Genomic DNA, 25,327 nt, shown 5'->3' with positions numbered 1-25,327 from the left:
CATGTTTACTGTCAACGTGGGGGGATTTATTGGCCCAGCCTCTGATCCTTTGCTCCCTCTCTTAGATGGCAGCTTTCTCAGCTGCCCACTCCTCAATGACCACCAGGCCTGCTGGGTTATCTGGCCGTAGCCCTCCACTCGTGTCGGTGCATCTGATCATGCCTCCACTGCATTTTAATGTTCTGCTACCAGCTCCCAGCCTGTTTCAGAGGCATTCGACCTGCCCTAAAGTAGGGTTTTGTTTATTTCTTTTCCACCACTACCACAGTCCATTAGGGTCCCTTTAAATAATCACATTTATTTTTAGGTAGCAATCTTCCATTTCACATTCAAGGACTGTCCAAAGCAACTGTAACAGTCAAGAAGGGAGCATTCTACTAAATTAATCTAGTTCAGAATTATGGATTATTCACTTATTTTCCATCTGCGTGTATAATAATGATAGAAAGTGATACATCTCATTTAGATGGGCGACGCAGATTCTCTCTCTCTGCAAATGAGCTTCATTTTTGTTGAGAAACAAAAGGAAATGACTGAGGAAAATAGGAGAGAAAGAGTGAATGGAAGATGGATGGGTGGGCGGACGGACGGACGGACGGACGGACGGACAGGCGGGCGGGTGGGTTTGTGGAGCCTTTTCTTTTACGTTCAGTGATTGATGGCAGCTAATTTTAGTTTAAAGCCAATAATTGTAACACTACAGTGTTTGTGGTGTCAGAAAACACTGTCCTGTTAGAGAAGCACCATTAGGTTTGGATTTTAAAAACTAAAATAACGACAACAACAAAATAACCACAGCATGGCTGCTCTGACATTTTGGTTCTAGGGTCACAATTGTCGACTGTTTGCATTCATCATCCGGCAGCACGTTATCTTTTATCTCGAAGCCAAGTCCCATATTAGATTTATCCAGCGATTGCAATTGTGAATACAACCAATCCCTGTCATACAGTCATTCTGTATCATATGAATAGCTTACACAAATGACTATTAGAGATAAAATTGGATTTTATAGGGTCTAGTGTGCCTGTGCGCGCCGGCTTCTGTTTCATGGTCTTTTGTGTTTGTGTCTGTGGCTCCTAAAGTGAAGTCATGCGGCTGCGATCTCATAGTCAGGGCTGCAGAGGCTGTTGCCATGGCTCTGGCTTCTGAAGGCTGTTTCATGACAGAGGGAGGGAAAAGAAACACTGTACAGTGACTCATCCTGAAAGCATCCCTGTCTCGGCAAAGCCGCTCAGTGTGTCAGTTTCTGTGCACGATCGCATGCATATGCGTCTATGAATGGCCAGAATGCCATACCAACGACCCCTCTGACCCCCACCTAGATAAAAGAAAATCAGAAAGCGCCAAAGACACAATGACATTAGAAAAGCGGGAGTGGGAGGGAATAAAGACAGCGGAGGGACAGATAGAGTGATATATAGAGAGAGAGGATGGGACAAAGGAGAGCGAGAGAAGAAAAGAAAACAGGAGGAGGAGGTCATAAGTATGAAGAGAATGAAAGAAAGAACACTGAGACAAAAAGATTGAGTCAGAAAGGCAGAGCAGCAAAATAAAGAGAATGTGAGAACACAACCATAGAGACTAATTCAATGTCTAACCCTGGACAGGACTGATGTTATACCCAATTCTAACCTCCACCTCAAAACCAGGCCTTCACTCTCAAACAGCTTTCTATCATTGTGAGGACTAGGTCCTCACAATGTACCATAGACAAGAACACACACACACACACACACACACACACACACACACACACACACACACCCTCAGTTCAAACCATGCCAAACCCAGCAGGTCACTATCTGGTGCAGAGGGTGACCAATGGAGCCGTTACCCATGAGTAACATGACATCCGGCCAAAGGTGTGCCAGTTGTCTCCCGCTGACCTTTAGAATCCAAACGAATACCAACCAAATCAGGAGTGGAAGCCAGATCATCACTGAACCTGATCAGCTCCGGAGCCACAAGCGGGTCTCTCAGCATTGCTTGGCATGGAGTAAAAAACATTTCCATTAAAATATGATTAAAATCTGGGAAATCTTTCAGGATGCAGGGAAAAGATTCAATCCGTCTGAATCACAAAACAGCCAAAGCAGATGACCGCTTGTCAGTCACGGATACAGCAGACGACCGGGCCTCAAACTGGGCCTCACTGGTGCCGGATCACTGAGCGTCTGCCAACACAGAGGTGTGTTAGTAAACCTGTCTGAAAAAGAAAAGAAAAAAAAAAGCTGGACAAGAGCTGTCATACGAGCTCTGCCAAGAACAGGCCAACATGTGCCAGCCGAGCACAGGGCGAGCGAACAACTGAGGAGAGGGAGGGGAGACGTATGGCCGTGTGGCACGACCAGTTTAACCTCCACCATGGAGCTGCACGCTGGTGCCAGGCCAACACAGAAGTGTGCACAGTCTGAGGAGGGGAAAGCCTCAGGGCAGAGCCAGAGCCTGCCTGGAAAACAGAGTAAACAGAGTTATTCATTATGAATAACTGCTTTGAGTTAATATCACATTGAAGGTGCTGGTCTTGTGAATGCTTCCAGTATAATCTGATACAGTGACCTTGACTTTTAGCTCAAGGTCTTTCGGTGAGTATCATCTCTGGAAGAGCGCGGTGCTTACATGCGAAGTTGACCCTGTTTCCGTCGTGACAAGTCATTTTCCATAACACCCCAGCATGAAAGAGAGATTCACAATGGTGAATGTGCGTTCTGCACACGCAGCGGAGCGTGTTTTATGAAGCACACCGGCCTGAAAGAGCAGGCTGGCCACCATCTGACGGGTCTGCGCCGGTAATTGGTAAAAGGTTGTCACTCTTCTTAATGTTGCTGTTTAAACAAGGCCACTCAAAGTGATGGGGAAAACAAATCAAAAGCACTTCAGGCACCAATCAAAGCCCTCAAATGTGGTTCTTCCATCCAAAGTGCAGTTTCAGTATTTAAGACCCATCATCAAGGCTCATCTTACACGAAAAGCAAGATCAGCTTCAAAGGAATAAAATATATAAACGATCAGGAGGTTCTGTGGGACAATGGAGCTGTCAAATGATCTTGAACAGAGAGAAGGTCTCCATGACAACAGCCAAAGACAACTCCAGCGATGTAGCCCAGGGTAGCTGTTTCCAAACTTATAAACAGTAAAAAAGTCGTTGTACAGTCTATTTTTCAGCCTATATTAAGCATATATTGCGGCTTATTTGACACTTTGGCATCAATTAAATGACAAGCTCGTTTGTGGAGTGTGGAGCCATCGTGTTGCTAAAATGAGCTGCTGCTATACAAAAGGTGCGATTTATAATATTTAGCGTGGTCTAATTACAATATGCGTGGCGCTCATTAGCGAAGGTGGATGTGTCATTCATCTTTTGTCCGACGCGGCTCCTCTGATTGCTGTCAGATTAGTAACGGATGTGGTGACACGGCGCCACGAGGTGAATTGCTGCAGGAGCCCTCGTCCATTAACCTTTCACACGCGGGGCCACGTGGAGCTGTGATCCCGGTAATGAGACGAGTGTGGACCTTGAGTCGCCGCCGGGGCCTCCGACACGTCTTCGCCAACGCCCTCGTGTGACCTTCACGATCAAAATAAAAAGACTTCCAGACAGGACTGGAGCATGGACCGGGAATGTGTGATTCTATCTAGGATACAGATTTAAAATTTCAAACAGCCCAGGAAGAAACAGGAAAAAGACCCCTTAAGAGATGATGTCATCAATATTGATTCGGTTTAGGAGGAAGTAAACACGAGCAGGCGGTCAGGAGAACACACGAAAAGCCAACCTGGAAGTGAATGGTGGCTTTATTGATATTGATTTAGAAATCAGCTAATGAGTGGAATGAGGAGCTGACTTTATTAGGACAGACAGGAAGAGCAGATGAGGGAGCCCCACCGCTACACTTCCAACGGCCGTTGTGATTGGAAGCTTTGAGATGGTATAGTGCTCTCTGTATAGTGCTCTCTGTATCATGTGTGCGAGTTCACTCTCCCGCCCTCGTGAGTGTATCAACGCATGTTTCCATCTATCTGTGGCTGTGCATACAATAAGGATGTTTTTAACAATTGTATGGGTCCATTTCAACCCCATTTAGAGAGTAAAGTACTGGTGCTGATATGTAAGCACCCTGCTACCCTGGAATGATGGTTAAAGTGATTGCATGTACTGTACAATTAAAAAGGCACATGTTTATGTAAGTTATGGGGGAAATAAAGGATAATGAATGTACTGAGCTGAAAGTCTAATTTTAGATGCTACAGACAGTCGGCGTCTGCACATAAATCAAATATGACACCAGTTCTGTGGTTCAGACCCTTGGGATTTTTCATAATGTGTCACAGGTTTGTTTTTATCAATACAAATTGATTCTTGTCCAGAGAATTAACTCACTTATGACCATCAGCAGAGACAGCACACGTGCAACATGCTCATAGACGTGTGCACAATGTAAGGAGTTCAACGCCAATGTATGCAAACCTTTTAGCTTTAGGTATCTAAATGTGTTTTATATCTAAATTCAATAGTAAACGCTGATGAAGACTGGCACACACACACACATCACACACACACACACACACACACACACACACACACAGAGCGGTCGGGATGAGGGCACAAGATCGGTTTTACAGCTCACTTTCCACTGAAATCATCCATCACTGTTTAGCTGTGTGAGAGGACGACAAATATGAGCAACTGTGGGCTGAAAGAATAAAAATAGAACAAAGAACCAAACAACAAAAAGGCCTCGCACATACGATAAGGTCGATACATCCTTTAGTGTGTTTTTCTTGCCACCGTAGTTAAAACAACAAAGGCCATTCTGGCCGCAGCAGCAGAGCAGAACTCCTGGGGGGTGAGGGTGGGGGTGGGGGGTGTCAGAGGTCCCAAACACTGTCCTCTGTGCTCAACGTCTATACCTGAATCATCACCCATTTGTGCGTCTCACTATGATGTTTGCAGCATTTTCCCCATCAGCCACGCCCACTTCAGAAACTGGAGCTCCCCTAGCGGAGCCTTCTGTTTCTCCCTGTCAGGTCTGGGGGGGAGAGAACACATTTCTCTGCTCCTGCTGCTTATATATCGACCCAGAGAGGTAATGGACATGAAAATAGGTTAAAGCCCATGTGTAATGGTAAATTTATACCACTTTGACCTTGGACACGCCAGGCTTCAAGGGAAATACACTGAAGGTTTTTCTTTAAAATTTGCGGAAAGAGCTTCCCGTGCGTCCGCTCTGGTGATGTGGCTGAAGGGATGGAAGCTTGATAGAACTGCTCTGCTCGCTGTTGGAAGCAGGAGGGTGATTATCTGGCGACTGAAAAGAAAGATTTCAAACCTATAGAAATTAAAATGAAGCGGGGGAGAGTATCATCAGAGGATGGGGAGTGGGTAGATTACTCTGAAAACAAGACAAGAGGACAAAGACGGATGCAAATATGTAAGGAAAGATCAGACAGAAATCCAGTTTGCGATTCTGTGCCAAAAAACGAGGAGTTTTCCATCCACCCCGCCGCTACTGTCATCTTTACTGCCGGGGTTGACATACGACTGTCATCACTTTCCATTCTATCATTTTAAAGTGTTTTAAAGGAGCTGATTTAATGCGCTAGCCCATTAGCTTTAATGCAAAAATGGTAAAAAATGAATTCGACATCCTCAAATAAATGTTTTAAAATTACATTTGAGGTTAAAACAGGCATTTATGGTCCAGACTGAAGCGCGCACACACGACTGTGTATATGACACCCAGCATTAACCCGAACCATGTCAGCGAGCGATGACATAAATCCTCTGGTGCAATCCTGAGAGCCTGAACACGACTTTCCACTTGATATTGTGTCGCTTCCTTCACGCATTGCAACGTCCTTTCTCTGATCGACTTTTAACACGACTATAAGAGCAGAACAAAGTCACAACGGTTTGAGTTACTCTGATATTTGCTCGTTGCTAGCTGGCATCGTGGGTGGTTCAGTTTGTCTCTGTAGGCGTTTGACTGGATTTTGGATATGATACCACTTTAAATGAAGATGCTCTAAGATTCTACATTGTAATTATTTAAAGATAAAGGTCATATTTATTCATCTAGCCCATGGATGAGCAGATGTAGTGAGTTATTCCATAATTTTGGAGGAATATTTGTACAATAGCAACGTAAATCTCCATATATTGACCTTGTTTGTTGAGGGGGCTAGAAGCCACCCAGATGAAAACACCACTAAATTAGCTTTAATAATAAACTAAAACAGTTTTCAAAGGTTTATCTTTATTGCCCAAACGCCTGGATTTTCTGAGTACCTTTGACTCTCCCGTACCGGCGGCAGATTTTATGAGATCAGAGAAATGCAGCTCTGCAGACTTTTTCCCCTGTGAAAGAATAAATAAAATCATCAGCTCCATTGATCCCCAATAAAAGAGAAGTGGAGCGAGGACTCTCTGATACGGTTTAGACCACCAGCAGGCTGCTGTGTGACTTAAATTCAGGTTTGGGAAGCCACTGAGCACTTCCTCCATATATTTTAACATTTTCGCTTTGCAGGAATGAACGCCGCCATGGGACTGCTAATGGCTCATTTTACTGATCATAGGCAGAGTTTTTAACAGTTTAAAGAAATGATGAGTGTGTCAGACAGTAAATGACGGATAAATCAGCTTTACATTCATACATCTGCTGCGACTCTCGAGGTTCACGTTTGTTTTCTTCCTGCACTGACGTGAATTTCACTTTGTTTGTTTTGTTTTTGTTGTGAAATGTGTAGGGATGAGTCACAGCAGCTCTAGTTTTTATTTCAACGTTGAAAGGTATTGAACATTTGGCTTTTTAACCCCTAAATGTTAGAATATGTGGGAGAGAGCGTCAAATCGCACACATGCTAACAGCATGCTAACACAAAGAAACACAAAAAAGGCTCATTTGAACAAAACACTGCTGGAGCTCAGACACATGCAAATATATACAGTAATAAGCACCATCAGATTACACAGGAAGTAGCAATTAGAAATGAAAACACATTATATGGATATTCATCTGAGTAGGGGGATAAAACACACACACATATACACATACACATGCACACACAAGGGCTCTTATTGTGTTTTAATGCAGTTTAATGGGCTCCATTCTGCAGGCTTAGGAGGAGCAGGACTGACTCATTGCTATGCTGTACACGCCACCTTTCAGAGATGAGGCACAGAATTGAATGCTGTGGGGAGGGGGGATACAGTGGATCAGTGTTTTCCTCTTCTACCTCCACTTCAACTGTGGGCTTCTGTTTTCCTCTCATCTCGTCTTCATTACTCGGCCGAGACCCACCGTGTCTCCATGTGAACGGCTACGCTTTCTCCACCTTTTTGTCCTGATCAACTCTCCATCATCTGACCTTAAACAGCCATATTGAAGCAGTTACAAAGTCACCCTGCCATCATTTAGAGAGCAGAACGAGTAATTAAAGCATCCCTGGCGCATTATGAATTGGAAACTTTGACACAGGCTTTACTGGTCTCGCCAATCAATCCATCCAGCGTGCGTCTCCAGCCTTTTTTAATCAATTATTTATATCCTTTTCTTGCATCAGATTGTGTCAGTGTCATCTTGCCCCTTTTCATTCGTTCTCGTCCATTCTCCTGGACAGCGCTTAGTTCTGGATTTATATTCCTGCAGGTTTCGTCCTGTCGGTTCCCGCGCACGGCACCAACACAACAATGAAAGCCAAGGTTGACCTGGCTGCACTGCTCTTCCGCCGGCCCCCTTTGTCCTGTGTGATCACCACCAGACATGTTTCATCCGCCCTGGCTCTGAATACGCGGTTGTCAGCCCAGACATCCCATCTGGATGGATATCCCAGCCTGTTGGAGGTAAAATCACTGATGTTGTACTGGTGACCTTTCACATTAGTGCATGTGGGCGACCACTGAGATGAACAGTATGGTAGAGGTCCTCCCGAGCCCCGCCTTCAGTAATGTATATCACCATCAGTGGCGGTTAGCAAGCCAAGGTTAAAACAATGAAAACGCCACCATGGCTCCCCGCCGACTGCTTCCAGCAATATCGGGGCAGTTGTGTAGCAGAATCAAAGTAAATGGAGACTTCTTTCATCTTTAATGATGGTGGACATCAGTTAAAGTAGTATAATGGGGTCTGCACTTCATCACAGAATCATCTGACATCATGCTTCTTAAGCAGTTTTCAGTATGACTTCAGTCTCATCTGGGTCTAGTTGCTTTTATTTATTCCTCTCAGACGGGATTTGTTGAGGGATAAAAACACACACATGACATGCAGTTGAAAAAATAACTCGTTGATTTGCCCACTTTAAGTGATCAAGGTCACAAAGTTCGGCTGCAGATTTAGGGGTGAATTTTCTGCAGGAGTGACTCAGCTCAGGGAAGATTTATGCATGTGCTCCAAGAATCATGTTTGCCAGGCAAAATGAGCTCGCTGAAAAGCCATCTTGACTTTCACTCTCTATTAAAACGGTCATTTTTTATTCAGCAGGAATTAACGTGATGTTGCAGACTGGGAATTTAGGCTCCCACGCAAGCCAAAATGTTAAGATTTTGATTTACTTGAACTTGAATAAAACAAATCAAGTCCTGTGCTTTTCATCCAGACAAATTAAGCAGAAGTGCATTGAAATAAGGAACAATTTTGGTAGCCAGGACACTCAGAGAACACATTATTTAGTCATTCAGTCCATTACTTATTACACACTATATTCCTACAAAAGTGCACACTTCACATAATACCTCCCAAGTTGCCAGAACACTCTGTCAAGATTTTAATGAAACTTTAAACACAGTAATACACTCTGTGTATCCAAATCCTGTAAAAATTGCTGCCTGAGGGATACACACACTCTCAACCTCTCCCTAACTGTCCTGGTCCTGTGCACAAAGCAGCGTGGCGAGGGTAATTCAATTAAATTACGGGGAGCTGGTGGAGTTTATGGACTCACTATTTCAGTCGTTAGATTAGAGTTTTGAGTCTGAAAATGTCCACATAAATGTGCAGAAAAATACACATATTCATTTACCTGTAACTCTACTTCATATAACACTGTGCAACAGGTACTTGTTATCAGTTCATCTGGTGAATGTAAATAATGCTAATTATGAGTTCTTATCTCTGGCCTGCCATATTCCACCCTCGCAAATGTTACAAAAACTGTCATTTCATGCTTTCCTGAACTCTAAAAATAGCATCAATAGACTCTGTTCAGCAGCGGTGTTGGTGTTGTCGCTGAAACCTGTCGATTTATTTAGCTGCTTTAGTCTCAAGGACCTTGAGGTGCCTTGAAACACCTGTCATCCTTCTAAAATGCAAATGTTACCCCAAGAGACTTGTTATGTCATTTTTTATAGGCATGCCCAGGGAAAATGCAGTGAGGGTGTTTATCAAGCACACGTTTCGTGCCTGTGATTATTGGAACCTTTGAGGGCATCATTCTCAGTCAAAGGAAGTTTTCCCATGTTGTGACACATAGTTTTGGCATCAATTTTAACAACAAATTGCTGGAACATTTATTTCTAGAAACATATTGAACAAACATCCTGGTAGTTTGAAATCCTGATTGTTTTGGCACTGCAGATGTTGATGATGTATATAAATCCTCAAGTTTCCTCTGATTTGGCTTGTGATGCTTTAATTTTTCACGGATATATTTCAGCGTGTGTCCTACATTTAACTCGGCCAGCTTGTCGACTATCCTTCCACGGACTCGGCCAACTGTATCATTTGCCAATTGAATTTGAGCCTGGACCTCATGGCCGGTCCATTTCTCCGCGCTTCCCTTCTTTTGATTCTAAAAACTCCTACTACCATTTTTTTTTTGTTTCAAGGAAAGTTTTTTGGGCTGGTGGAAAGTTTTCTTTTCCCACTCAGAGGTTTCGCAAAATCTATAGTAAGGTTCCTGAGGTGGAAAAGACTCCTAAAACATAAATTAGTGTTAAGCTATAATGGCCTCCATGACCGACATCTACTAGTTAGCCAGAACAGCTAAACATTGGCATGAAATGTAGTACTTGTAAGTATTAAATTATAGGAGTAAAATACGCTGATACTGATAATAAGCTCTTCTTCTAATGGCCTTTTCAATGTTCTCCTTTGTAGATGCCATCAAATCTTACAGCTAACAAACGCTATAGGTCCAACTACAAGGACCAAGGACCAAGGACCCAGAGCGAGCATGATGTCAGCGGCAGTAGAGTGAAAGGCTGCAGGTGTGTTGATGCATATTTAGGCTGGTAAAGGTGAGTGGCATCCACAGAGGACAGACGGAGCACAAGCATTCTGTCACTGTTCAAAAGTGATTCCTCCATTAAGTGCTTGTGTTCTACACAGGACATGGACGAAATATGAATGGATTGGTGGCTACATGGGACCGTCTCACACACGTTAGTTGCCTTTTAAGCTTTACCCCTAGCACAAAACCCCCAGAGGACCTTTGTGATAAAATCATAGGCTGGAGATGCCAAGAACATGCACATCCACCCAGAGGAACCAGAAGGCCATTAGTGTACTACAGACAGTCTATCTGAAGCCTCTAACCACCCTGCTCCCATGATAATACATGACAAACACACTGTGCATCCACTACACTGATGTTCAGTTCTACAGAGCTGCTCTCATTTCTTTCTCCAATCCCCCCTCCTCTGCCAGCAATAACTCTTCCTATATTTCTCTGATTTTTGCATTCCTCACCCTTAAATCTCTTATACGACTTTCCTCACACCACCAATCTGTTTGCTCACCTCACACATGCCTGTATAAGTTTAATCGTTCCTTTGTTCTTTCTCCTGTTCTCTATATTTCACGTATCTCAGATTGTGATTGTTCTACTCCGTCTTTATTATTCTCCTGTCCTCCGTCAACCTTTAGAATCACAAATGTCATATAGCTCATGTTCTCTTTCCGCCTGTTTTGGAGAGACTGGTACTTGAAAACCCTTGACTATGAATTACATTTTGCAATCATCAAGATTTTAGGTAAAGGCCTCTTTTACTTTAAGTAATGACACCTAAAATAAATTAATTATTAAGTTAGTCTAGGCTAAAACTGGACTGAATTTCAACCTTTATAAGTCGAGCCAACACACCCACCTAACGACTAAGTCCATCTACCTCCGTATGTATACAGATCAGACTGGTCAAACTGGAATGAGGCAGGATTCAGTGCCCCAAATCCCAGAGCAGAAGTCAAACAGAATAAAACAGGCATGTCGAAAACATCCCATCTGCAAAAAAGCTCAGCAAACAAAAAGTCCATTGTGAGCTAATCAGAAACGTCCTGCCAGTTAGCTCTGGATCGCTAATTTGCTAGCTTGCTGTTGACTGCTGTAGTCATCTGTGACATCGCAGACCAGCTGGAAATGGTCCAAGACCAACAAAATGAAAGAGTGAAAATCATCACCAATCAGAGTGACAACAATAAATCCGTTAGCCTCCCGTGCACGTATGCAGTCCAATTAAACTGCTTAGTTGAGCCGCAGCGGTAGCTGTGAAGGTGACAGCCAACAGTCCAAATGGACTGCCATCATATCAGGCAGGGACAATGGGGGGACCACAGCGGTCCCACCCTTAATCAGAATATGAAAACACACAAATTTACATAAAGTGTACTCTGAGTCCACGTCGGTTCCCTGTAGTATGGATGCCAAAAGAGAAATGGTTGTTCACACGGATCCATTGCCATTGTGTGTGTGTGTGTGTGTGTGTGTGTGTGTGTGTGTGTTACATAACACAGCTGAAGGGAGAGTGGAGGAAGGGCTTGTTTTCCCAGATACACGGCAACGCAGCCTGAGCAACCACTGCTTGCATGGAGGAACATCAAACTGAGACGCTGTTATCGACGCTAGCTCATGCAGTGTTACTGGAGATGGATGTTGTCAAGAACCACATCTCGTCTGCACAAAAGGAAATTAGTTTAGTTTGTGTTTCGGAGTGTGTGTGTGTGTGTTGTGTGTGAGAGAGAGAGAGTGAGAGAGAGAGAGACTCTTTAAATGGATTTTGCCTGCTTTGATGTATCCCTGTGATTATTAACAAGTTCCATTTATATGATAATATTTATTTGTAACCCTGTTGACCGATTTTTTTTTTTTCAGTCGTGGTCATTATTTTGCTGTAACGCCCCCCGCCATCATCTGCATGCTCGGAACACGCTGGGGTCATGTGCTCTCATTCATTCTGAATCGTTCTGATAAGCTTTGCATGAAGATGATTCGTTTAAATGAGTGCGTGGGGGCACACTGCAGCATTCTGGGAATTATTTTCTGATCCAGCCTTTCACTTGTCAGGTGACCATACTTGGTAAACGAAGCTCCCCCACCTCTATGTAGGCTACAAAGTAATAACAACAGCAACAATAATAATAATGTATTCTTATTAGTATACATTTAATTTGGAGTGCACCTAACATTAAAAAATATCAGTGCTAAACAATATTAAAGCATAAAAGCAAAAAATATATCATAAAATCGGTGACAGTCCTATAAAGTATGAAACAGGGAAGTCGGGATGTTGTGCTCAGGCCCAGAGTCTCGCAAATATTTAAAATAAGAAAAAGGGGAACAAAGTATTCTCATCTTGTGCTGCGATTGTCTCCCTTAAATGTTACATTTCTCGGCAGCAACACGTTTTGGCTCCAATTTGTTCATAAAACTTGTTCCTGACCTTTGCTCTTTCCAATGGTTGAAAACAAAACCAAATGCATCATTAATTTGCTGAGCCTTTCTCTTAAAAATTTGGTTTTGGTCTCGCTCGATTTCCGAAAGCTCATTTGCACTTAATTTTAGAAACAGGCTCATTGTTGAAATGCTCAGATGCACAAACAGACTTTTCTCTTCCTTCTTTAAATGCAAACAGCATTACTTCAGGTTCGAAACCTCCACAGCCGACCTGCTTCATTAAAAAGGCTTTGGGCCCGTGCGTTGCCTCCTGCGGCGCTGGGCACATGTTCTTCAGCTGTTCCGCCTGGGTGCTCACATTTTTTGGTTTCTTCTTCGCCACTGCGGAAAAGTTCACCCCCGCCCCCTCGTCTCCTCGCGACTAACCTTAGCTTAACCCCGCCGCTTTTTCCCACTGTCCTGTGGTTCCTCTGCTGCCTCCTGCTGATTCTCACAAGACCTCCCTACTAAAAGGTGTGAAGGAGGAACTAAGTGCTTTCTGCTGTCTGGGAGTACGTTTGCACAGATTTATTCATGACTGTTTGTCTACGGTGGTTTTTTTGACTCTCTCCCCCATCCATTCAGTCTACAGGGGGGAAAAGTCTAGCAAAAGACTCAAAGAGCCAATAACGGGGTTATTAAGGGGCAGCACTGAGCACATACACTCATCCCTTCTGTGGAACGACCAGAGCAGAGGTGTTGCTTCAGGTTAGCGGCTTAAAACAAACTATAGGTCCAAACCTCACATTTTATTTAACTGTAAAGCTGTTTTGACGGCGGCGGCCCTCAAGACCAGGTTACGGCTTCTCGTGACACATTCAGGGTCTAACGGCTGAAATCGGTTCACGCTGCGCCGACTCCGATGCCTCAATCATTATTGACATCTTAAACAGGCCGGCGACTTGTTCTCACTGCCTCTGTTCTCTACTCACCTCTTCTAATTATTTCTCTGAACCAATGAAGCAAAAGTTCATCTTATTTCGCTCCCCTTTTTCCTGCATCCCACGCTTCCTGCTTTGATCTCTGTGGACCCCCCCATCCCCCCTTCCTTTTGTCTCCTCATTTTTCTCTCCATGATTCTCCTTATGAGCGTGACCAGTGCCGCTGCCCAGTGTGCTGGAGCCATTTTGATCTATTTCATGACAGGGCGCCTCAACCACGCTGCTCCCCCCACTCCTGCCTGACCCTGAAACATATCCGTGCACACCTGCACGCGTGTATGCACTAATCCCATACACCATCAGCCAACACGCTTCCAATAACAAGGAAATACCCTTGATAGCCTTCTAATTACCTCTGCAGCTCCAATCATTCCTCTCATCTCACAGTAATTTACAAAAATTAGCTACTTGTCAAGGACTAGTTTGTGTTATCGGTTGAGCTGACATCCCAGTCAGAGGGGCCGTCTGCGGGCTGCATGTGCAAACACTCGACCTGGTTCCTGATGCTGAATGAATGTAAAGAGGTAAAAGGGTGAACATGTTTTCTATATATGGAATCATGTCGTGCACACACACATGCACCAAGGATAATCAAAACACGAGACGTGTTTTTATTTGTGTTGTCCTCTCATGCCAACATAACCTCCAATAAAACACTATAACAAACACAATGAGACAAGACAGGAACCCATTATATTCAACACACATTAGATCAAATCAGGTTAGAGGTTTTTGGCGCTTTCCTGTGTTTGTGTGTGTGTGTGTGGGGGGGGGGTGTTTTTGGCAGATTCTGCCTTATGCTGTGCTTATGTGTGTTGATGTTTGTGTACTTTTGTTTTGTTTGTGTCACTGCAAATAATGTGTTTATCTATTGGGAGTTCCGATCAGGTCAAAATAGAGCCTCTGAAACGCAGCACAAGGGCGGTCGGGCATCGTTTGAAAAGTCTGTTGTGGTTTGGAAGCTAATTGTGTGGATATGATTTTCTTTTTTAAAAATCACAGCCAGGGTAACATAAACCCCCCTTTATCATGTTCTACTCTCACAGGCTGAACACATTTTGATTTAATGTAGTTTACTACGATGTGCAACAGACTATGGCGGCATTAGTCTGTAATGAAAATGTTGCCTCGTACCTAATGGGGATGCTGAAAAGGGCAGGCTACCCAAGCATGCTGCTGCTGGGTTGTAGCCACTGCCATACCTCACAGGTGGAAGGCTGTAATTAGTTTTTATGGGTGGTTGCAACCACTCGACTTAAATACATATGGTAAACAATGTCTGTATTGCCATTGAGCCAATAACTAATTAACGGCCCCTTCACCCCCTCTTTTATGCGACCGGCAGAGCCAAAGTGCCGCCTGTCTAATTTCCACCTTCCACAGAATGACTCCCCAACTAGCGCAGGTTGTGAAGCTCAGCCAGGTTCATCCCGGTGTAACAGAATACATGGCTTTACAGTCAGACAAGACAGGATTGATCTTTAGAACGTGTGGATAATGGAGGCAGACATCACCTCTCATTCCTCATACCCACATGACAACAAACCGCCTTTGCACAGCGACGGTCCTCAGTAGGTGTTAAATATGAATGAAGAGTGGACACAAACTCTGGGTTGTGGTTTGACACCATTTCTCCCGTCCCTTTAGCGGTGTCTTAAATGCAGTAGCTTGTGTTATGAAGAGGAAATGTGGCCCCTACTATCTTGGTTTTGGTGGGGATCTCAAGTCTTTGGGTCAAACTTGCACCCAGTTCTTTCCAAAAGCAGGCCGGTGTGAGGGTGTGTTGGTGAAAATGTGCACAATTTTACTGGATATATTTAACCTTTTAAGCCCGATTGGCCCGTCAAGGGGCCTAAATCATTACATGCATAATAATCTACTATGAAAAATAGAATTAAAGAGGATGATGCAGTTTATGAATGAATGTATTTTTGTTAATCCAGTCATGTTTGTAGTCCTATTAAAGGGTCTAAACCACTGAGGGGAATAATAAACATTCTTCCGCGACTACAATACCCAGCTGCACCAAGATGTGATGCCCTTAGTAGTTATTAGAGTTAAGTGATGACAGGCAGTCTGTCTCCAAATGAAAGGCCACTTTTATGGAGTATTAAATAAGTTGGACTAAATGCAGGGTCCCCGCTGTTTGTGAGGCATCGGGCACTTCTGCCCACTCATCAGCATTGTCTTCTACCAGTTTGCTGACTAAGTGCTCTCTGTACACTTTGACATTTAATTCAGGATGAAATAGCAAATATAGTCAGTTCTATCCAGATTTATCCAGATTTTCCCCTCGGTGCGCTCCATCGCAGGGGTCGTCAAGGAACGGAGGAGAGCAGATCTAATTGACTGTGACTGAAATGACCTGTGACACACACATTCTAATGTTCTTCTCTATTCATTCTGGTTTAGATGACACTTGTAATTGTGCTCACAAATGTAAATATTTTGAAATGGGGGCAAGGGAGAGCTCCTTTCAACTCTGCCCAGCTGCACTGAAAAAGACCCCTTTAGTCCATCGACTTCTCCTGGAAAATTTAACGATTTAAAACCAGTTAGTGGCATGGCTAATTACTGTGGTATTAGCGCGTTAGCAGTTCTAAGACGGGATCTATGATGGGTTTAAGGAAATCGCTGATATGTGGATTGATTCTTCTGTTTGACTTCTTTTCTCATATCTATTGGTTTTTATATATTACAGAGAACCATCATAGTGCAACGAGCGGCTTTATAAATGTATTGGAGAAACATGGAAATTGATTCCAGGATATTTGTGTGCTAGTAGGAAGCATCTGAAAGAGTTTGAAGGCAAATTGAATACAGAAGGGAACACAACCCTGGTTTATATGGAATCTGGAGTAAAGCACTCAGAAACAAGGGCTGTCAAGCAGGCCTAGAAACTGAAAAGCAGACAAAGATGGAGGGAGCACAGGCTCAATGCTCAGTAGCGACAGGAAAGAAGCCACTTATGACGGCAGTTTGACATCCATTCAAAGGAAACTTGGAATCTGCTCTGTGACCAGCACTCACATGATGGATTCTAACAACCGCTGTAGGGCCACATATCGCGGACCCTTATGGCCGCTTAGAAAATGTCATGTTGTTGTCATGGTGATGCCCCTCTTTTATGGTCCAACCTGCACCCCTCACTGATTACGACGGAGGTTAATTGAATTGTTGAAATTAATCATTGACAGGGATTGAAAGAGAAGAATTAAGTGCAGAGGGGGAGCGAAATAATAAAGCTGCACGCACAGAAAGGTTAACATCTTTGTAATTTAGCAGTGACTGCTGCAGAGCGGAGGAAGGATAAATCCACCAGAAAAGGATTACACAGAAATGTCAGTACAATAAGGAAGCTAGCACACGCCTGTGTGCTTGACCGTGTGTACAAACCTTGGTTTGGCTGTTAGACAAATAGCCAAATAAAGGGAGGGTGGCAGCAGGAGAAGGACTTCCAGTTCCTGAGTGATGGAGCCTCCTTAGAAAGTGAGATGTCTCCGGTTTCTATGGCAGCTAACGAGATCACGGTGTGCAGTCACGTGAGGCTGACGAGGACGGAGACATGAATGAAGGAGCAAAGGTCCAAACAGGACTAAATGATATTTGCTCCAGTTTCCATGGCAACTAATTGTCAATCTAAATCAGCTTTGTATGGATTTCTGCGGAAGGGTAACAGAAAGTCAAGGAGGTTCAAGAGGCAGGAAACACAAACAGGAAAGTCTACTGACCTAAGAGACTCCTGCTTATGTGAGGTTGAATTATTGGGTCCCCCCTAAAGCCTCCAACATTTCCTCCTTTTAAATATTATTGACTCTGGCTGCTGATGTGCCCAAGTTACACCCAAGATTTACTAGAACACTGATCTGAGCAGGCTCACAAGATTAGCAGGATGAATTGCTCATAAACGCGAGGGTCACAAAGGCCCTGTTTCTGCCAGCAGATGTGTTTTTCCGAGTAGATATTTTCTCAGTCTACAAGTAGACGAGTGGACAACCACACAGTCCACATCACCAAATATCAAAAAGCAGGGAAATGCATTCTGAGCATGTACACTGCACTGATTTCCCCTTCAGGAAAATGGCTAAAAATATAGAGAAGTAATAATGTATTTGATCAAAAACCTTTCTAGCACATTGCCTCAGGCAAAGTGGGGGGGAAAAAAGAACAAAAATTGACTCAGTAATTCATTTTTTTGAACGCTAAATCGCAAAATCACTACGCCGCTGCTAGCACCACTACCATCTCCACCACTTGAAAACCCTTCATTCATGGCTCTGAACCTCAGTACACCTGCATCAAACATCCCCACTTTATTTAAGACAAAAGTTCCTCTCCTGAATTTGACCATTAAAATCTTTGTTTCTGAAATGAAAAAAAGATGAAAAGTCTGCAAGGAGGAACGAGGCAGACTAGATGGAAACAGGCAAGTGCAATAAGGTAGAAATCTACACAATTCATTTACTAAATTCCCCAGCTCCCACCACTATCCTTGTTGCTGTATATCCACAGCTACTAAATTACCCTGGGTGGCTCTGGAAATCTCCTGGGTTTTGCTTTAAAGGTCTCCGTGACGGTCCTACAATACAAGTAAATACCGCGGCAGGTAAAATCTGGAAAAAGGGAGGAAGGAACTATTTCATCAGCGGCTATTACTGAAAAGAAGATAAAATCTGGTACAAAAAACTTAAATAGTGTCTGACAAAGAAACTAAAACAGGTCAAGCCTTTAAAAAGAGGAGGCATGTTTGTGAGTCTGTTTACATCATCACAGTGTTCTCATCGACGTGACAAAGTCGGATTTTGTTCTTCTCATCACGCTCGTGTTTCTCTCACCCTCAGGGCTTTTGTGCCGATGCTTTCAGAGTTTATAACACCGTTACTGTGAATAAAACAGTTTGAGTCCTGTCAGAACAGATTAACTGGAAAGATCACAAGTTTTATAAATATCGAATCGGGAGCACTAAAACATCAAGCTTAGACCCATTACGCTTTAGACCACAGTTTTACACCAATGGCTGCTCCCACACAAGTTGAGTTGAGTTGAACTGGAACATTTGTTGACTATGAAGAGACACTTTATGGATCAATTTTCATGGATGATTCCAGAGCAGCTGTGAAGGTGAAAGCTCATGTAGGTAAACCTGTAAATGGCTTCTGGTGTCCGTCCTGGTGTGGAAGCAGCTCCGCAGCACAGAAAAAGACTGCAGGGCTCTAAAATGATCATCAGCCATCAGCTATTTGCCCTCTATAACCCTTTCGTCTCCCGGTGCCTGCAGAAAATGCACAGCATCCCAAAGGGCTCATCTCATCCTGCCCATCGCCTATTTGAACTGTTGCCCTCTGGGAAATGCAGGTCTATCAAAAAAAATAAAAAAAAGCACGACGGAAGTTATTTACAGTTCACATCCCAAAGCAATCACCATACTAAACGCTGCACTGACAACACCCCCACAGCAGGAACCCTGTAGACACCCACCAGCATCTGCAGGGAAGTGCTGCTGTTAACCACACTTCCATCCACCCATCTGACTAGAAGTGTTACTCAAACTTCACAGTTAAGGACAGACTGTACCAAAACCCGACACACAGGCATTGCTCCGAGCTCATCCACTCCTGGATTTAAATTACCTGGAACTACCCCCCCCCCCAGTGCACTGTACCATGTAGAACCCTACAAGATGCAGACTGGAGCAGGATCCAAGATCTCACACTTAACTCACTCTGCTTGATGCTCTCAGGAGATGCAGGTATCCAAAATAAGCTGAGACAGCTATCGAGCGCCCCCCCCCCCCCCCCCCCCGCCAACTCGGCCCTCCCCCACCTTCCCATAGGCCCTTATCCAATCAGGTGATTGTGATTGCTTTAATCGATGGAGACATAAATGGACAACCACTGACATATATGCAGATACACACGCACGGCTCCACCCAGTCCCTGCGCGACGTCCACTTCGGTTACCATGGAAATGTCAGGCGGTTGCGGGAAGTCAAATGTGAATATAAGTGACACGCGTAGATTTACAATTAAGCACCACGCAGGCGGGGCAGGAGAGGTGGACGGGGCGTCAACGTTGTCAGTGTTGGCGTCCCCAGCCGTGCACGTTCTGCCCTGCTGGAGTCTGCTGGCAGTTGATAAACCGCTGTCACGGGGACAGGAGCGATCGCTCCATGATTGGCGGTTTGGCGTTAGCCGATCAGAGAGCATCAGATGCAGAACAAAAGCATGGGTAGATGTGAACAACACATTCATCACCTTTGCTCGCAATCCCAAACGCTCTGTTATCCGATCTAAATGACACACCTGCACGACTGGAGTTGAGCTGTTAACCACCATCGGAGTCCAGCTCTGACAGTACACACAGGATCTGTTCAACTGAGACTTCCACCAGCAGCCCAAATGCTCCTCAACCTGTTGCTGGGAATTTCCTGTCCTGTGGTGCTACGCAGCAGCTGCATTTTGGGATTTTTGCCAAATTCTACGTAGATCGCCACTTTTTCCAGTGCACAGTCCACATAAACCTCATACTTTGCCATCTACAGTAGTAACTGTTAACATTGGCTACAGAAGGCTGACATGAATTGAGCTGAGCATAAATGTAAGAACAGTTTTCCTACTGCACTATAGAAAGTGTGGCCTCCTAAAGGTTAAAGACTGGTAAAAACAGCAGACGCAGAGTCTAAAATAACTAGTAATGTTGTACATTGCGGAATGCCACCTTTTCTTAACGCCTTGCTGAAGACGCACTTCAACTTTTTAAACTTTCTTTGCACAAAAACTCTCATATTTCTCCATCTTTAGCCAGACACTTTACGCACATTATTAAATCGAAAGCGTGCTGGCTGTCGTTGCCGGTGCTCATCAACATGAGCTCCTATAGTCCAAAAATACTTTGGTGTTTGAATTTCTCTCAAAGTGCTGGTGTCTGTGGCGCTGACGCTGTCACACCTGCTTGTTTCTCTGTGTGTGTGTCGGATTAACATCAGCGTATTTGGTGCTTGACGAGACGCTTGTGCGTCGATACGGTTCCTGTGTGCGCTCCAGTCTGCCCTGAAGCAATGGAAACGAAATGAGTGTGATGTCAAAACAACGCCCACGTGTACGTCTTGATATTCTTCTTAATTTCCATGTGATCACAAGCCTTTTTCATGATTGTGGTGTTGTGCTCAGCAGCTGCCAATGGCTCACTTAAGTCATTTAATATTTAGCCTCTAATAATAATATTCAGCCTCTAGTGTGTTGATGGTCTCAAACTGTGAAATACTGAACTATGTTGTATGGCAGTAATAACCTATGGAGGTCCGTTGTTTGGTTTTTCCAGTATGATTTTTTTCAATCAGTACCAACGAGGCAACAAATCTCTGGATATGTGGAGGAAATGGGTCCAGAAAAGGTCTCTAGATTTCTTCCCAGTGTGGCCAAATGCAGTAATACATGACTATACTTGCGTAACATTTGCATAACAGGATTTTCCTACCTTCTTGCACGGCCTGGAACGGGTTGTTTCCGTCAACAAATTCGACAGAGATGGTAATCTTCTCCGTCTCCAGGATCTCGTTGTTCAAATTAAGATCTGCCACCGCGAGACGGAACACCTCGTCATCTCTCCGCGCTGATTCATCGAAGATGGCACCTGTTGACAGGAGTGGAAGGGACAAGACATGCTAATGAGCGTGGAATACGTATGATAAGCATGAAATCCAAGTCAATTATGTGACGAAAAGGTTAAAACTAAGCCGGATAGAATGGTTTCCTGGAAAAAGAAGTTTTTCTATTTTCATAAAACTAGCTAGAAACCATCAAGTTTTTCAATTAAATTATTAAAATATTATAAAGTGTAGTTCACAAACTCGCACTTGTCTTGATAAAGATGTGATGAAGAAATGAGTTTACATCAGTGTTCAGTTTAAGGTCATGTGGCCCAAGGGCACAATGAGTCAACCAAAATGATCGTGATACAAAAGGAAACAGAGGAATAAAGATGGGTGAGTGCCATCATTTGTAGTGACAGATTAAGTTCCCCAAAAGCCTCCTAAATTAGTCATGGAAATAACCATCAACTTGCAGATCCAGTGGTAGACGCGGGTGAGCCAGCGTGTGTGAGCAAGCTGGTGGAGATTTTGGTTATCAAAATCAGACTCTGTGTGTGTGTCTGTGTGTGTGTGTGTGTGTGTGTGTGTGTTGTGTGTGTGTGTGTGTGTGTGTGTGTGTGTGTGTGTGTGTGTGTGTGTGTGTCACACAGATTGCAACTGGCATTAAAAGAGGTTTTATACCCCCTGAAGGCTGTTTTGTATCTTCCCGAGATTTGAATGCTTTATTTATTCAACGGTGATGGCTGAGTCTCGACATAATCTTCATATTCAATACAGATGTGTCTGTGCTTTCAGAATGATAAAGGAATCAAGTATTCTCTTACTTGTTCACGTCGTTGCAGTGTGCATTGGAGATGTTAAAATGGAGATTTTGGAAACGTTGATAACAAATTAATTGTGAAGTCAGTGAAGCAGTGAAACAGCTTCTTTTTTGCAGACCTGCATGGAATCTCTTAACATTTAAAAGGTTCAAATCAAGAAAAAACAACAAGACAGCATCTCACAATGATCTAAAACCCTCCCACGTCCCACTCTAACCTCTAGCAGGCAATAAACCTCAAACCTGCAGACCTGACAGCCAGCAGAGATGACAATAAAGCTGGACCACCACCTCCTTGTGTTCCATCAAAGCTGTAAAAGGGAACTTTTGAGGGGGGATTTATCTTAAACGGGCCCCTTACATCGTCAGTTCTGATGCCGTTTGAAGGCAGTTAGGAATGCTGCCCTAACTAAGTCTTCGCCAAAGGGGTGCATTAAATATGCATCCTTATAATTTAATCCATCAGAATTTCACAACAGTAAATACCCTCCCACTGATTGATTCATGGTTGGTTTTAGTCTCATGCAGTATAGATGAGCTGAGACAAACGAGGCTTGAGGAAGCGATAAAGAGTGGAAAAACAAAGACTCGTTAACTATTCCATTAGCAATAAATTATGAATGGGTTTCCAATCACTTTGGCGATGTCACAGCCACAGAGGGGGCCAGACACTTCCGAAATGAGACGCGGGAGGACAACATCAGCGCGTGTAAGACTCGACGTCAAACGACCGACATTGGACGGGAGAGGCAAAATGAGGGACGAGTCCAACAAAAAAATTGAAGACAGCACAGAGGCAACAGAGATCTGGGCTGTAAGCTATTCATAGTTCAGGGACTTCTGTGTGCAGAGCCCCTTTCAAACATATATATCAACCTATGGGAGAAAATGTTTATTACAAGCAGACAAAAGTACCGACTGAGCAGAAATGCTATCTAGAAGCAGCAGGAAACAGGTTCAGTGGCAACAGTGATCATTGCTGCAGAAGAACCAACTTAGATGGCAAATGTTAATCAGTCAACTTCAGAGGATTTAGTCACTCTCATGAAACTAAAGAACAAACAGAGGTGGAGCCGAGAATTCCTATTTTTCAGCCTTTCCTTTTCTTCGGCTTGCTGTTACTATTGTTGGCCGTGTTTCACACGTTTGAAAATGCCAAAGCAGAAAATCGCGGAGGTGAAAAACTGACACTAGAAGGTGAAGCAATCCTGGAAAAATGCAATAATCTACCAAAGAACCAGTCTTTTTCCTGTTGGGCCGACATTTTGGGATGCAATGGAGTGCAGAAGGTAAAGCAACAAGGTGTATATTCTATTTAACTGTCAGGAATAAATGATAAAGATGTAAAGATGTATGTGGCAGCATGTTTCCAATGAAGATGCCAGGATCCTGGTGCTGAGGGCCTGTGTTTCGTGGGGTTTTAGCATTCAGAAAGCCGTCCAAAGATCCAAGGATCACCTTAAACACAACGTGCTGACAATGGCTCAGAGTTTTCTCAGGAAACACCTGGAATCTATTCGGGATCGGACAGCTGTTAGTTCAGGAGAGGATGCATCTGCTGATAAGCAGGTGATGCCTTAGCTCAGGCACTAAACTGGTCCAGACATGGAAGAGAAAGTGGGCAGAAGAGTGAAGCTTCACTCACCCATCAGCCACTGTTTGTGTCTTATTCGCACAGCTGTAGCCTTCGGAACGTTAAGAATCCAAACAGGACCAGGCAACAGAAAGAAGGCCCAACATGGCCGACTAACACACAAAGGGTCAAATGAAGACCAGCAGATGGAACATGAAAGGTTACAAACTCCTGGAACTAAGAGGAATTGTGCAATGGTTGTGTTCTTTCCTTGATTTGACAAAAAGATGTGATTCACACACAGGAGGTTCAGTTTGGATTTTTTTTTTTATGGGACTCAATTTAAGAAATTTGCAGATTCCAGACTGAAGGCCTTCTTTTTCATCTTTTTAAAAGAAATTGTTTTACAGTGAATAGTGAAATCCGCTTAAATATGGATTTTTTGGTGTTTTTCTTTTTGTTTTTTTTAAATCAAATTCAACCTTCGGTGTATCGAACGTAGAGTGTTTAAAAACACACCTGCGGATGACACACTCAAAGGAAGACATGTGTGCAGGTCTGGGTTCGTGACCCCGTGATGACAGTGATGACTGTGATGAGGACGGAAGGTTATGGTCCGGTCGTCTCAGCCGTCAGCACGTTTACATAGCTCTACCAAATAGTGGGCGTCTATGTTAAGGCAGTAAATCGCTGCCTTTGTTTTTGTGTCTGTGAATTGGAAAAAGATGGATGAATGAATTAGCATGCTGTTAACATGACCATTATTTACATTATTCGATTTGGGTTTGAAGGGTATTTCGGATATAAACTGCAGCTTTTACCACCGGGTGAGAGAAGCCTGTTTTATTAATGTAAAGATCTGCAGGAAACCTTAATATCACCAAATATATACAGGATTTCTTTTCCTTTCCTTCGTACTTTCTCTCAAAAAAAATCCCTCAAAGCTGCGCCAAGGTCGTTGCTATGCCATGCCTCGTCTCTCTCCCGGTGCCGAACTTCCCTCTCTCCTTTCTGTAGCAGAATTCCACCCGACTGTTGCTTATTTTTAGAGCTGCGGCGTCTTTGCCGTATCCGGGCTTTTGCACTCACCCACACGATTTGACACAGTTGAAGTTGGAGGAAGATGTTTGTTTGGTGCCTCCCTTCGAGTTCTGGAGCATTTGTTCAGCTTCAGACGGACGTGCATCGATGTAAAGGGGGGACGCCGGTCGGCAGCATTTCCCTGCGTGTTCTCCTCTCTGACGTCTCGGCCTGGGCCGAGACTGTCTGGAGCTGACTCAGCTCCGGTTGGTCCACATTTGCCTGAGTCGGCGGTTGGGAGGCCGGTATTTTAGAATCCGAGCCAAGCGGAAGCGTCCCATAATTAGGATGATTTCAACAAAGCTTGTGAGAGACAGAAGCAGGAAACCCAGACGACCAGCCGGTGACCTTGAGGGGATCTGGAGGAGTTTGCTCTTTGTCCCTCATTGGAATTCCTCATGGATTCAACCGGCGCCGCTCATTTGAGCATTGCTCCTGCCTGATTTGTTTCTTCATCCGTCTCTGCTCTGGCACCCTTTAAATATATATAACCGCCTAACCTTATTCTCTTTGGTCTGCTGCCCTGCCATGTACTTGTAATCCACCTCTGCTTTAACCCATTTTCCTTTCTCTTATTGAACTCCACCTCCTTCCCTTCTTCCCCTCTGCTCAATTCAGCACACCTCCTCCCATTTTTAATCATCAATTCCCTGCACCTTCCCGCTCAC

The 25,327-nt window shown here is 43.9% G+C and overlaps 1 protein-coding gene across 3 annotated transcripts in view; it reads right to left on the bottom strand.

The window, feature by feature from the left end:
* grid2 (glutamate receptor, ionotropic, delta 2) overlaps positions 1–25,327 on the bottom strand; it is a 263,655-nt gene that overhangs the window by 193,112 nt on the left and 45,216 nt on the right. The window contains exons 1-2 of one of the 3 annotated variants that reach the window (XM_057032331.1): positions 24,669–24,793; positions 21,072–21,227 (exon numbers count right to left, since the gene is read on the bottom strand). In XM_057032331.1, the coding sequence (XP_056888311.1) occupies positions 21,072–21,227; positions 24,669–24,765 (253 nt within the window). In that variant the 5' untranslated portion in view covers positions 24,766–24,793. Of the gene's footprint in view, positions 1–21,071; positions 21,228–24,668; positions 24,794–25,327 lie in introns of those variants that run through there. The other 2 variants (XM_057032329.1, XM_057032330.1) reach the window with 2 other exon arrangements.

This window comes from Takifugu flavidus, chromosome 5, assembly GCF_003711565.1.
Source record: "Takifugu flavidus isolate HTHZ2018 chromosome 5, ASM371156v2, whole genome shotgun sequence".
In the NCBI taxonomy this organism is placed as follows: domain Eukaryota; kingdom Metazoa; phylum Chordata; class Actinopteri; order Tetraodontiformes; family Tetraodontidae; genus Takifugu; species Takifugu flavidus.
The sequence above is the reverse complement of the archived record's forward strand: the minus strand, read 5'-3'. Positions and strand labels throughout refer to the sequence as shown.